The sequence below is a fragment of the Hyperolius riggenbachi genome, chromosome 1, assembly GCF_040937935.1.
Source record: "Hyperolius riggenbachi isolate aHypRig1 chromosome 1, aHypRig1.pri, whole genome shotgun sequence".
Classification (NCBI taxonomy): domain Eukaryota; kingdom Metazoa; phylum Chordata; class Amphibia; order Anura; family Hyperoliidae; genus Hyperolius; species Hyperolius riggenbachi.
Genome location: NC_090646.1, coordinates 427477808 through 427493071, shown reverse-complemented (window position 1 = coordinate 427493071; position 15264 = coordinate 427477808). Strand labels below are relative to the sequence as shown.

Below are 15264 nucleotides of genomic sequence, written 5' to 3'. Positions count from 1 at the left end.
AGCAAGCGTTCCTGTTATTTGTTCATTTGTGTTCATTCGTTAGTCAGGGTGGCGTACTTGTCTCTGTTGCGCTTAACGTGCGGAGACTGCGCCGTAAACGCGCTTGGCGCTGTTGCACGTAACGTGCGGTGACCGCGTTTAGGTATTGCGTTTCTTATTTTCGTTGACATTCTCATTGTATGATTTGCTGTCCCTTTCTCTCTGCTCCGGCGTTTAACCTTTACTCTGTCTTGTGTCACTATTGCCAATCGCCACTCTTGCGATTGCGTTCCTACTTTGTTTCTGCTGTTGTGTGTTCACCGTCGCTGGTTGGCGACTAGATTGGTGCACACACATACATTCTGTGTCTGTGCTCATTCTCATTGGCAATCGCATCTCTTGCGATTGCGTTCTCACTGGGATTTCACTGTTGTGTGTTCACCATCGCTGGTTGGTGACAAGATTGGTGGACATACATACATTCCTTCGCTGTGCTTATTCAGTCTTGTGTCGCTGTTAGCAATCGCCATCTCTTGCGATTGCTTCCCACCTGGTCTTCACGGTTGTGTGTTCATCGTCGCTGGGTGGCGACTAGATTGGTGGACACACATACACCGTGTCTCTGTGCTCTCTCTCTTTAAGGGCTATCTTGCCCTGCATTGCTTCCCCTCGTACAATTCCTATCTGGCATCTGTGGCTGTGCAGAGGATCTGTTCCTCTGCACTCCACAGCTCCATCTGCCGGCAGGAATTCCCCTCTACAGGTGCATAGCACCATTGCTGGGTTCTCTCAGATTATACGCTTGTGGAGGATTTCCGCAGTGTCAGCGCGCATCCTGTGCGCTGACCACGGAAATAATTGCACAATCGTTACACTCCTGGCTCTGATTTCCTCTGTCTGAGCTCTGCATGTCTCCATCTTCCTTTATCTCAGTCTTCCCTTTATAAAGGGATGAGGATATCCTAATTCTATTGTTGTTTTTTTGACAGGCTCAATGTAGTCTGATTCATTTGAATGGATACATAGGAACACACCATTGGATGTCAAAAAGACAACTCCTCCCATGAATTTTGCCTCATGGCTCTTTCAGGCTTCAGATTTTCAAAGTATTTGCCTCATCCCTAGTGACAATGTGTCTTTAAAGAGTTACTCCAATTTAGAATAAAATTGTACATAACATATTTTATCAGCATGCAAGTGATTGGCAGGAAGGAATGCATTGCCAAGGAGGAGGAATGGAGAAGGCTACAGCTGTTCAAAGCAAGAAGAGGAGGGAAGGAGGTGGGAGGGTAGAAAGATAGTTTCTGCCTATACCATAAAAATGTTTGTACTTGCTCTTGCTATTCATCAGAACACTAATGTATTGTATTTTTTCTCTGAGCAGATAATATGCTCCTATGTCTTCATGCCTTTCTCGTTTATGATGGGTGTGGATTGGGAGGACAGCTTCATCGTTGGCAAACTCATCGGATACAAGACCTTTTTTAATGAATTTGTGGCATATGAATACCTTGCTGGGTTGATCACCAAAAGGAAACTTGGTGGACCGTTGTTCGAAGATGGAATAAAGCAGTACATGTCGGTATGTCAGATACTCATAGTAAATATTAAATAGATTAGATATATATTCTAATTCAACAGCACACATTCTGCATTTATGAACATAAATGTAGCATGACATTGGCCTATTTATAAAAAATGTAGCAGTCTGATAACTGATTACAAACTATCCATGACTTTTGTGTATGTGTGTTTTTTTAAACAGATTCGGTCTGAAACTATTGCAACATATGCCTTGTGTGGATTTGCAAATTTTGGATCTCTGGGAATTACAATAGGAGGGCTAAGTATGTGCAATTTTTTCTGGTTGTTTTTCTACATTTAATAACACACCAGATCTATCAGAATAAATGAAGGAGTAATTACTGTGTAAAAGAACAATATGGAGCAGCCGCACTGAAAGCGCCCTCTTGGAATGTTGACAATTGTCTTGTAAATGTTTTCTACATTAAAATGCACTTCAAATAGAAATTCCATTCATGTCTTTGTAGCCAGCTGTAATACTGTACGTGTATATTAATGCAAGAGCAGGGCAGTTTCTAGGCTAAAATGCACCCAGGGCGAAGGTGTAAAACGTGAGCCCCCCCACGGAGCCAGGTATAGGTGCCTGCAGTATAGGTTAGCCAGGTCTAGTTGCACTCAGTAGCCAGCTATAGGCCGCCCCAGTATAGGTAGCCAGGCATAGGTACCCCAGTATAGGTAGCCAGCTATAGGTCCCCCCAGTATAGGTTAGCCAGGTAGGTGCCTCCAGTATGGGTAGCCGGTATAGTTGCCCCCAGTATAGGTTAGATAGGCAGGTGCCCCTAGTATAGGTTAGATAGGTAGGTGCCCCCAGTACAGGTTAGCTAGGTGGGTGCCTCTAATATAGGTAGCCAGAATAATTGCCCCCAGCATAGGTTAGATAGGTAGGTGCCCCCAGTATAGGTTAGTTAGGTAGGTGCCACCAATATAGGCTATCTAGGTGGGTAGGTCACCCCAATACAGGTTAGATAAGTAGGTGCCCCCAGTATGGGTTAGATAGGTTGGTGCGCCCAGTATAGATTAGACGGGTAGCTGCCCCCAGTATAGGTTATATAGGTAAGTGCCTCCAGTATAGGTTAGATAGGTAGCTGCCCCCAGTATAGGTTAGATTGGTGGCTGCCCCCCAGTATAGGTTAGATAGGTAGCTGCCCCCCAGTTTAAGTTAGATAGGTAGCTGCCCCCCAGTATAGGTTAGATTGGAAGCTGCCCCCCAGTTTAGGTTAGATTAGGTAGCTGCCCCAATATAGGTTAGATAGGTAGCTGTCCCCAGTATAGGTTAGATTAGGCAGCTGCCCCCCAGTATAGGTTAGATAGGTAGCTGCCCCCAGTGTAGGTTAGATTAGGTATCTGCCCCCCAGTATAGGTTAGATTAGGATAGGTGCCCCCCAGTATAGATTAGATTAGGTAGCTGCCCCCAGTATAGGTTAGATTAGGTAGGTGCCCCCCAGTATAGGTTCTATTAGATAGGTTCCCCCCAGTATAGGTTAGATAGGTAGCTGCCCCCCAGTATAGGGTAGTTAGGTTCCCCCCATAATGGAGGGGGGAGTCAGCCGCAGGGAGGGCAGCCCGACCTCTCCCTCCCTTCCTCTCCCTGGCCGCCCTCCGTGCTCCCCCAGGGAAGCACTGCATACAGACAGCAACTCACCTCCCTGCGTTTACTTGCCGCTGGTCTCCTCCTCTGCATAGCTGCTGATACACACGCTGCTTCCTGCTAAACAGGAAGCAGCGTGCGTATCAGCGTCTATGCAGAGGAGGAGATCAGCGAATAGTGAGCGGCGATTGGAACGCAGGGAGGTGAGTTGCTGTCTGTATACAGCGCTTCCCTGAGCTCACTCTGCAGTCAGAGGGGAAAGCACAGAGGGCGGCCCGGGAGAGGAAGGGAGGGAGAGGTCGGGCTGCCCTCCCCGCGGCTGACTCCCACCTCCATTACAGCCCCCCCCTCCCTCAGCACTCAGGGTGGCCGCACGGGCCACACAGCACTAGAAACGGGCCTGTGCGAGAGTCTACCTATTAATAAGTGCAGGAAAAACTGAACTTGCATATCAAAAAGCAAACATGAATCAGCCTTAAAGAAGAAATATAGACACATATTTTCAAGTTTCTGTGAAACATGAAAGCGAAAATATCTCTTCTTTCCTGTGTTTCTCTGCGTTAGGGCTCACACCCACTAGCAGCCTTTTCTAAGCGCTAGTGATTTGAAAAGCTCTTGCTAATGCATTGCTATGGGGGATTTTTATAAAATCACATCGCTGAAGTGGGATCACACCCATAGCATTACGTCAGCAAGAGCTCTTCAAATCACAAAGCGCTCAGAAAAGCACTCCTATTTAGTCTTAGGCCTTACTGCCAGAAGCATATCTACAGATAATGCTCCCACCTGCTGCACCCTGAAAATTGTGATAAGCCCCTCTGCATTCCCCAACCATCCTGGCCCCATGGGAGTAACAAACGCCCGCGTGGGGGCCTGCTCAGGGCCGTTTTGGGGTGCTGGATGTGTCTGTATAAACAGGAAGTAGCGTCAGACACTAGAGAGAGAAGTATCCGTGCTGGAATGCACGGAAGGTATAATTGTCTGCCGCTGCACACCGCTGCACACATATTGAAGCTGGAGGGGAGCGCAGAGGGGAGAGCTCGAGGTGAGGGGGGGGGACCGTCCCCACTGACCGCCGACTGTGGCCATAGCTTTCCCCTCATGCTGCGACTCCTCCCGTACCCCAAAATGGCCCTGAGCGGGTCTCAGGGGGGGGCGCTCAGAATTTCTGCAGGGGGGCCCGGTGGGTTTTAGTTACGTCCCTGCCTGGCCCCCACATATAAGAGGTCAAAGTACAGGGTGGGCCATTTATATGGATACAACTGAATAAAATGGTAATGGTTGGTGATATTAACTTCCTGTTTGTGGCACATTAGTATATGTGAGGGGGGAAACCTTTCAAGATGGGTGGTGACCATGGCAGCCATTTTGAAGTTGGCCATTTTGAATCCAACTTTTGTTTTTTCAATAGGAAGAGGGTCATGTGACACATCAAACGTATTGGGAATTTCACAAGAAAAACAATGGTGTGCTTGGTTTTAATGTAACTTTATTCTTTCATGAGTTTTTTTACAAGTTTCTGAACACTTATAAAATGTGTTCAATGTGCTGCCCATTGTGTTGGATTGTCAATGCAACCCTCTACTACCACTCTTCACACACTGATAGCAACACCGCAGGAGAAATGCTAGCACAGGCTTCCAGTATCCATAGTTTCAGGTGCTGCACATCTCGTATCTTTACAGCATAGACAATTGCCTTCAGATTACCTTAAAGATAGAAGTCTAAGGGGGTCAGTTTAGGAGATCTTGGGGGCCATTCAACTGGCCCACGACGACCAATCCACTTTCCAGGAAGCTGTTCATCTAGGAATGCTCGGACCTGACACCCATAATGTGGTGGTGCACCATCTTACTGGAAAAACTAAGGGAACGTGCCAGCTTCAGTGCATAAAGAGGGAAACACATCATCACGTAGCAATTTCGCATATCCAGTGGCCTTGAGGTTTCCATTGATGAAGAATGGCCCCACTATCTTTGTACCCCATATACCACACCATACCATCAATTTTTAGTTCCAACAGTCTTGGAGGGATCTATTAATGTGGGTTAGTGTCAGGCCAATAGCAGTGGTTTTGTTTGTTAACTTCACCATTCACATAAATGTTTGTCTCATCACTGAACAAAATCTTCTGCGTTAACTGAGGGTCCTGTTCCAATTTTTGTTTTGCCCATTCTGAAAATTCAGTACGCCGATCTGGGTCATCCTGGTTGAGATGCTGCAGTAGCTGGAGTTTGTAAGGGTGCCATTTGTAAGTAGCTAATATCCGCCGAAGGGATGTTCGACTAATGCCACTCTCCAGTGACATGCGGCGAGTGCTACGCTGTGGGCTCTTGCTGAATGAAGCTAGGACAGCCACTGATGTTTCTTCATTAGTAACAGATTTCATGCATCCACATTTTGGCAAATCCAACACTGGGCCAGTTTCACGAAACTTAGCAAGCAGTGTGCTAACTGTAGCATGGGAGATGGGTGGTCTCGTAGGGTGTCTTGCATTGAAATCTGCTGCAATGACACGGTTACTGCGTTCACCAGACATCAACACAATTTCTATCCGCTCCTCACGTGTTAATCTCAGCGACATATCAATGGCTGTAAACAAAGAGAAACTTGTAAATAACTCATGAAAGAATAAAGTTACGTTAAAACCAAGCACACCATTGTTTTTCTTGTGAAATTCTCAATAAGTTTGATGTGTCACATGACCCTCTTCCTATTGAAAAAACAAAAGTTGGATTCAAAATGGCAGACTTCAAAATGGCCGCCATGGTCACCACACATCTTGAAAAGTTTCCCCCCTCACATATACTAATGTGCCACAAACAGGAAGTTAATATCACCGATCATTCCCATTTTATTAAGATGTATCCATATAAATGGCCCACCCTGTACAATAGCAGGATGATGCCCTTCCTGCCCTAAAGCAATATCCATGTTGTTACAGAATACACAGTATCCCTGTATAGACATGCGCAAACCAGTAGTGCCAGTATCCTATAGTATATCCATGTTCACCCAATAGAGCTATTGCCCCCTTGTAAAGAAATGTCATCTTAAAGTGGTTTGAAACTCTTAATTTCTTCTTTGCTCTATTTACAGATTTGCACTTATTACCAGAAAAAAATTGGTAGCAGGACAGAATTCCAACAGTTAAACACAACACTTTCTTCTTCAGTGGGAAGCTTAAAAGAATACTGTAGAGGGTCGGGGGAAAAGGAGTTGAACTTACAGGGGCTTCTAATGGTCCCCCGCAGACATCCTGTGCCCGTGCAGCCACTCACCGATGCTCCGGCCCTGCCTCCAGTTCACTTCTGGAATTTCAGACTTTAAAGTCTGAAAATCACTGTGCCTGCGTTGCCGTGTCCTCGCCCCCGCTGATGTCACCAGGAGTGTACTGTGCAGGCCCAGTATGGTCTGTGCCTGCGCAGTACGCTCCTGGTGACGTCAGCAGGTGCAAGGACACTGCAACGCAGGCGCAGTGGTTTTCCAACTTTAAAATCTGAAATTCCAGAAGTGAACCGGTGGCACGGCCGGAGCTTCGGTGAGTGGCTGCGTGGGCACAGGACATCTGCGGGGGACCATTAGAAGCCCCGGGTAAGTTCAACTCATTTTCCCCAGAGCCCCCTACAGTATTCCTTTAAGCCACATACACATACCTGACTTAAAGTGGACCCAAACTAAAAATACAAGATTTCAGAAATAAAATCTATTTTCTAAATTATAATAATTAATAGCAGCCTTTTTTCAGCTGCATGATGACAAATATAAAATATTTTACATTTATTAGAGAAACCCCTTCCTTTCATATTGCCGGCAAATAATCCGGCAAACTGGTGGAGTAGATGGTGTCCAGCAAAGGAGCTGCCACCTGCATAACCCTAGTTATGCAAAGAGATGGGTGAAAAGCATGCACTGAAATGCTCATAGGCTTGAAGGAGTGTTTATTTATCCTTGTATGTGTCAGAGTGGTGCAACTAAATATTTTGAATTTAAAAAATGTTTGGTTTGGGTCCGCTTTAAGTCAGCTGAGGTGGCGATAATGACCACCCCAGCCAACAATCAGGCATGTGTACCACACCTGATGACCCCTAACACCCAACCAGCGAGTGATCCACCGCACTTGTCTACCCAACCACAGCAACGCTGATCCCCCAGCCAATCACATTGTTTGGACCACTTCTTTGTCCGCTGCGTGACGTCATGCATGCACTGCTCGTCATTCCTCTGTTGTAGTCCCCCCCCCCCCCACATAGCAACACAGTGCGCCGTCAGCTACATAGCTGACACACATGCGTGCAGCAGGGTTCAGTGATGTCACCCAAGGGGGTCAGGTCCTGATCCACGACTGGTGACATTGGTTGTGTATTCAAACCCTTACTGCCGAACTTGAGCTTAAAGCGGAACTGAAGACTAAGAAAACCCAAAGTGTTTCACTTACCTGGGGCTTCTAAGTGTTTCATTTATTTGGGGCTTCTGCCAGCTCCTTGCAGCATTCCTGTCCCGCACCGGTCCTCCACGATCCTCCATTCTTCCGTCACCAGCTAGTTTTGTTACCTCCAACTTGTAACTTGAAGGCAACGGCACCTGCCCGCTCCGGGCCACATGTATCTTTCTTCGCGTTCCTGCCCGCAATAGCGTCCTGTGGTTGCAGGGGCTGTTTGCATAGTAGTTATGACCCTGCTTCCTGTTCTTATTACAGGCATCATGGGGCTGAAAATGAGAGTGAACCCTTAGGGCTCGTTCACGCTACAAGAGCTTTTCTGAGTGCTTGTGATTTTAAAAGCTCTTGCTAATGTTATCTTATGTGACACTTGAGCAATGTGATTTTGGAAAAATCCTGCATAGGATTGCATTAGCAAGAGCTTTTAAAATCCCTGGTGTTTAAAAAGCTCTCATAGTGTGGACCAGCCCTTTCTTTGGGAAAACAGGCAGCTATAAATACCCGGCTTGTATATATGGCCGTGAGGCCATGCTATATTGAAAAAAAATGACAATATGAATGTATTTTAACTGTATGTTTTGCACGTTTTGCACTACTGCACTGTAATGGTCTTCTGATGAAGCTTTCTGTAGGTATGGGAGTGAAACATGTCAGGCTAGGTAGAGGGTGGTGTTGTTTATGAATATGCATTTATTTTTATGTGATTTGAAGGGGGAGACATCCTGCAAATACTGAGGCTATATTAGCTATAATAGGGTGCTCCAACATATATTTACCTCATTAAGTACACCATATAGGCAGTACAGGCTGTACCTGAAGTTTTAAATGTTTTATTAAAAGTTAAGTTTTATATAGCTCTCTACAACAAGCATGAATAGTGTTTTGTAAGCTATAAATACCTGTCAGGAGCTTTTATCTTCCACTGGGGAAGGTCAATGAGATGCAAATAATCCCGAGGTTCTGTACATTGTCTATACAAATCTATGCACCATGGTGGAATCTGATACGTCCATGGTCAAGCTGCATAAATTTGCATACTTGCATACAAACATAGCATAATTATGTAACAAGTTGGAATTATTTGCATCTCATTGACCATCCCTAACCTCCACCATGCCATCCTAAAACAGAAAACTTTTGACTGGAGGTTTGCACTACAAAGGAACTCTGGAACTCCAGCTTTGAGAATGGCGAAGGGCTAAAGCATCACTCCGGGAATAAGAATCGCATTTCTAAAAGACTGTTCTTCAAAATGTATCAGCTACATATGTTAAAAATTCCTAAAAACCCTTGCTAGCTTTATTTGCTGCACTTCTGTATTTCAGGTTCCATGGCTCCCAGCAGAAAAAGAGACATTGCAGGAGGTGCCATTCGAGCTATGATTGCTGGTACAGTAGCTTGCTTCATGACAGCTTGTATTGCAGGTAATGTATTAAAGAAGGTCTCCAGTCTAAACAAAAACGTTTCTGTGGTGGTAGTTCTTTTGATGGTCTGATAGACTGTACTCACTGCAACTTTGATTTTCTTTGCAACTTCTCTGTAGGAAAGACCTACACTTTTAAGTGGTATATCTCTTTTCCATTGTTATTCTCACTGTTTGTATACTTTCTGCAGTACAATACTGTTAAAATAATGTTCAAGATGGTATGATATCACAGTGTGATATTCCAGCATTACTTTTATGCACACAGAGGGGGTTGTAAGTAAGCAGGAAAAGTTGGGATATCTGTAGAAATGGGCAGCAACAACTTTCAATGCTCCATCATCCTCCACTGCTGTTAACCCATTTTATGGTTATTGCAAAAAGTAGTGTTGTATAATTCTGAAATAATAATTATTTTCCAGTTTGGAATGACCTCAACTTTTCCTGGAACTCAGGCAGTTTAACACTTACCCATTTATCATATCAAGCTATTAATTTATTTATTGGACTTTACTACTTGATTTTGAATTTAAAAAAACTAGAAAAATTGGGTTGTTCTAAAACTTTTTACCGTGTGTGTGTGTGCGTGCGTGCGTGCGTGCGTGCGTGTGTTTGTATGTATGCTATTATCTAACAATACTTCCTCCTGACATTTGCAGGAATATTAACTCCACCAGTCGCAGAGAGCTCTTGCATCGATATCTTAGAAAATTATTTTATGAATTCTACTACATTGCCTGTTAGCTCTCCAGAGATAACTGACTGCTGCTTGACCCTCTATAAACAGTAAGTATGTGAAATTATTCAGATAACATCTAGTTTTCACAACGATAAGAATACTCATTTCCTCAGACAAAGCTTGATTGCTATCTGTGAAGAAAGAAACAGCACAATGTTGTGCAAGAAAGGAGCTGGATGTTTCGGTCTTTTGAATTGCGTAAATTAAAGCCTGCATCCTTCCAAGAAAGCCACTTGGGTTGCAAAATGAGTAAGGCATATACAGAGTTTTAAAAAAATACAATTAAATGCCGTTAATGGGTAATTTGACCGATAAAGAAAAAAATAAAACAAACAAACCTCTCCAGATAAACTATATTATTGCAGGAATGTCAGTTTAGTAGATGTGCCCTCTATTATGTTAACCACTTATGTACCAGCAGTCTCTGGCCCCTTAAGGACTACACAGACCCGCCACTCTCGCCATTCATGCCACCCACTCATCACCGCAGGCCCAGCTTACAGATCTCTTATGTCATAAGGATAGCAGAGCGAGGGGCTAGCAACAACGGGAGAGAGGTGCAATTGGCGGTAGTGGTGGGTCCGTGCTAGCGCAGTAATTGAAATCTATGCCCTGGCAGGAATAAGCAGCCACAAACAGGGTGTACATTTCAATTCCCATGGTCCAGAACAGTTTATAAGTTTCAACTCACTGCACTGTTATTTTTACACCTGTATTTAAATGAATATGTAAAATGATCACAGTGAAGTGGCACTGCTCTTCTCTGTGCTTCTTCTATAGAAAATACACCAGAAGAGTGTGGGTGTCTACTAAAAATACTTGAGGATTTACAGTATATTAAGAGATATGGCAATGTGGTTGATGCACTAACCACCCGAAATATTGCAGAGTGCTGCCTGCGAACGGCAATATTACCAGCAGTTAGTGCATCAACCCCATGGGAAGCTACGGTAGACCTGGCAACATGTAAATGCCAGCTTCTGCTAACGTTCTGTGAAAACATCCTTTGACCTATTTGGGTCTCCAGTAATAAAGGGCAAGAGATCATGCTGCTATTGGATTGCCTCAAACTTGGAGAGGTCAGATAAGCACTATCTCCCTGAATTATTTGCACAGGGATCTCATGAGGCCTTTTACACATTTGTTCAAAGTAAAGATACAGTAAAAGTGAAGAGTGAAGCAAAGTAAAAGTGAGGAGTCAATAAAACAAACACAGATTGGTGTTATATTTCATTATATACAGTTTGTTCAAATAATTCAGGCATCTTCTTCAGGGCTTCAGGCTTATTTGATGTATATGTATATATATATATGTGTGTATATATGTATATATATATATATATATATATATATATATATATATATATATATATATATATATATATATATATATATATATACACTGGCACCTGGCAGCACAAATTAAATATAGCAGTAAAAAAGACAGAAAAAAACAGTGGTTTAATGAACAACTGCCAAGATAACTCATTAGTTCACTGGTATCAAAAAAATTGTTTGCCAGACAAGTTTTGAATTTCCTGCAAGACATGTGGCCCATCTACAAGACCCAAATGAGTTATAGATATAGGCAGGGCAGAGAAAGTATGCCAGTGGGGTGGAAGAGCTGACAGAGAATGAACTATCACCTAGTGACTGTGCAACCAAACAGATGACTGCAATCAACAGTCACAAGGTGCCAAACTGCAATCAGCAGATCCAGTCCTGGAGCCCCAAAGTCTTCTAACAAGTTACAAATTGTAAAGAATAACAATAACTGTGTTTTAACTCTAACGTTTACACTTTGGGCAAATGTGTAAGGGTTCTCAGCAGACCCCTATACACATTACCCGGGGTGGGAATGCCCTGATTTGAGGTGACTCAATAGCACCATTAACCATTGTCTTATTACTTGCCACCCCACTGGGTCAGTAGTTGTCTGAAGTGCTGAATGCCAACTAGAAGTCTGGGGCAGGAGGATGTCTTTCCCGCTTTTCACAGAGCTGAACATATTCAGCACTTCAGAAAGCTTCTCCTGTGCTGCAATAGCTGTGCCAGGACAATCAGCTACTACAGTCATAATGCATCATCCCTAGCATGAGATAAAGACCACATATGTACTGTATATACTTGTGTAAAAGCTGACCTATGTATAAGTCGAGGTACCCACTTTTTGCTTAGAAACCAAGAAAAAGTAATTGACTCACATATAAGCCCCCTCCACAGTATAAATATGTGCCCCCAGTATGAGGCATTCCCCTCACCAATACAAATAGCTAGTTGTGCACCCACTACTATGCAAACCCCCTCCATGAAGCCAGATGTGCCATCAGTACAAGGGAGTCCTCCTCCCCATAGCCAGATTTGCCTCCAGTACTAGGCAGCCCCCCTCCCCATAGCCAGATGTGCCCCCAGTACTAGGCAGCCCCCCTCCCCACATGGTGAGCAGACTGTACATTAGTAAGTGGGAAAGGAATTATAATGAAGTCATCACATAACATCAGAATCACTGCACTAGCCATACCTCTCCAGTTCACATAGCCTGGGGGGAACACGGTCATCACTACACACTCACGGTGAGGGGAGATGACTCACATATAAGCCGAGGAGGAGGCTTTTAAGCAGATTTTCTGTGCTTAAAAGTCAGCATATAAGCAAGTATATATGGTATTTATGATGAATCGAGCATGCAGTAAGTTGCATTACCCATAGTAATGTATGTGCAGTGTACTTGCTTGTGTTGCTTGCAGCAATCATATCGAATCAATCCCTTGTATGCTTTTAATAGCATTTCAGAGCAGTTTACTAGATTGAATAAAGTTCATCTTTCAGTAAGTCGTATATTGATAATTCTGTATATTCGTCAGCCAGTCAGATTATTCATACTAAAAATTAATTTTTCATAAAGCTAGGAAGGGGACTTTAAGACCCCCCCCCCCCTTCCCCCCAATAATCATTCATGTAAATCGTCTCAAGGAGTTTGAAGTACTGCACAGTCTGTACCTGAAGAATTACCACTTTGTTGTGTCGGCCTGACTCATACCTTGGCACAGATCAGGTACACCCTGCCAAAGGGAAGGATCACTAGCTAGTTATATGTACGTTCATCAAATGCTGACATTTGTGATTAGCTGGATAAATCCTTTGGTTAAGTAGGGAAAGCTTTTTCTAAATGGACAGAATGCCTCACTAATGTTATTGCTGTTTTTATTTTTTTAGGGTGGTTACCAGTGGACCATCAAATGTCACCATTGCAGGGAATTACAGCTTGAACTCATTATCTGGTTGCTGCCAGTTAGTACCTTCACCATCTTTCAACTGTTCCTGGTTTGCGTAGACTTTTTGATGAATAAATACAGAACTAAATAAGTCAGCCCAGTATATAGCTAAGTCACTCCAGTGAAAATAATTTATGTGGACCTGAACCTGCTAAATACAAATGTGTAAGAAAAACAGTAAGGCTGCATTAGATGTAGCCTTTCTTACTTATCCTGCTCTATACTGTAGCTGAGTTTCAGCGATGCTATAGCTGAGCCTTGGTCAAACACAGCACCCAATTCATACACCCTGGTGGACATAGTAGTCTATGGTGGGCTCCCAATGTAGCTGAGTGGAGTCGCACCAAATTTACCTGATCCGTCCTTATTTGCCAGTGACTGAGATTACTTCTTCCACCTCCCATACCCCATATTATCTCACTCGGTATGTGTCTACAGGCTGCATGCCCCCCCCCCCCCCCCCTTACCTGCTGCACTACACTGATATACAAACAGTTCAAGAGACGCTCAACATTTCTGTTCACAATATCTACAGAACTTTATTATATAGCTATGACTGTGGCTTTACTATATGCTTGGCTGATTCCTTACTTGATATAGTTTTGCATTAAGCAAGTTTGTCTTGCATGTAAATAAATGTGAACATAGTGACAGCAACTTGTTATTTCTTTTTATTGTAAATGTTTTTTATGGGCTATGTTTGTAAATATATTTTTATACTTCAAATGAATTTACTTGAAATATTATACGAGTGCAGTATATTTTAGCTTTTTGTAAAAATAACTGTCACATGTCAAAAAAAGATGTTGGAATATGTAAACAGTATTTATATGCTATAAACACTAAAAAAAAAAAAAAATCAGCGAAAGATGCATTATTTCCTTTATGTCAGTTACTGTCTATAAATTGTCCAGTTTACATAATTCTGTTCATTTTTTAGTTGTCAAAAAGATGAGCGAACCCTATCAAGCAGAAACATTATAGATGAAAACTCCATCCTGATATATTTTATCTAGATATACATGTATGCCTATTTTTCAGTATTTCTTGCCATTCCATATGGTAAACAGGGCCAGATTTACCATAAGGCACTGTAGGCATTTGCCTACAGGCGCCTGGTGATGGATAGGCGGCTAACTCCCCTTCCCGAGCACCTCCCTCCTTCCCTATGCAGAGTCCTGATGAGAGTGTAAATGACAGGGTACTCACTCAGCTCCCAGCATTCCACTGATGAGATCTCCCTTCCCTAATACTAAGGGGCACCTGTAACTACCTATGACGGGCAAGGGAAGTACACATGCGGTGCAGTTTGTAGGTGCATGGAGGGCAAAATCTAAGGTGCCAGGACATCTGTGCCTATAGGCTCCTGTGAGGTAAATCCAAGCCTGATGGTAAAGACATCATATTTGCTTTGGTGCTAAATATTGTCTTTGCTTTGCTATACTGCTAGAGCAGCCCAGTTCCAGTTTTTTTATTTTATAAAATTAACCTTCTTACTCATTCTCCTTCAGCAAACAATAAAAGTGTGGAACAGTGGCAGTGACAATGTTTACAACTAGTAGCCTAGTTCACTGCAAGAGCTTTTTAAGCACTAGGGATCTGAACAGCTCTTGCTAATACAATGCTATGGAGGATTTTTTTTAAAAAAATCACATCGCTCAAGTAAGAACACACACATAGGATTGCATTAGCAAGAGCTTTTAACATTTCAAGTGCGTAGAAAATCTCTTGCAGTGTGAACCAGGCCATAGGGGTGTTTATTTTTTAGGAGGGTGGGTGTATTTTTTAATGGAGTGTCACAAAAAGGAAAATGAACTGAAGGAATGGCTTTTCTGCTAGTGATAACATCTTTCATAAAAAGAACCAACAGGAAGGCTTAGGAGGGAGAAGGGGTCAGTTTTCACCAGCAAAGTTTTCACTGCTGGTAGGATTTTGTAATCTGCATATGCTCAGTTTGGTTTGGCCAGGTCATGATTTGGGCCTGGTGCACACCAGAGGAGTTTTTCTGAGCGTTTTGAGTTTTTAAATCTGCTGCTAATCCTATGTGTCTGTGCACACTGGAGCAATGAGGTTTTGTAAAAAAAAACCATAGCATTACATTGGGAAGAGCTTTTAGAGGTTTCAAAAGCTCTTCCCAATGTAATGCTATGGGGTTTTTTACAAAACCTCATTGCTCCAGTGTGCACAGACACATAGGATAACATTAGCAGCAGATTTAAAAACTCAAAACGCTCA

The 15264-nt window shown here is 43.2% G+C and overlaps 1 protein-coding gene across 1 annotated transcript in view; it reads left to right on the top strand.

Moving 5' to 3' along the window:
• Window positions 1-13787, top strand: part of SLC28A3 (solute carrier family 28 member 3) — a 94695-nt gene extending 80908 nt beyond the window's left edge. Inside the window, exons 14-18 of the mRNA XM_068271421.1 lie at window positions 1364-1561; window positions 1745-1826; window positions 8918-9016; window positions 9675-9801; window positions 12971-13787. Coding sequence (XP_068127522.1) covers window positions 1364-1561; window positions 1745-1826; window positions 8918-9016; window positions 9675-9801; window positions 12971-13088 — 624 coding nt within the window. The 3' untranslated portion in view covers window positions 13089-13787. The remainder of the gene's footprint in view (window positions 1-1363; window positions 1562-1744; window positions 1827-8917; window positions 9017-9674; window positions 9802-12970) is intronic.
• Window positions 13788-15264: the final 1477 nt, after the last annotated feature.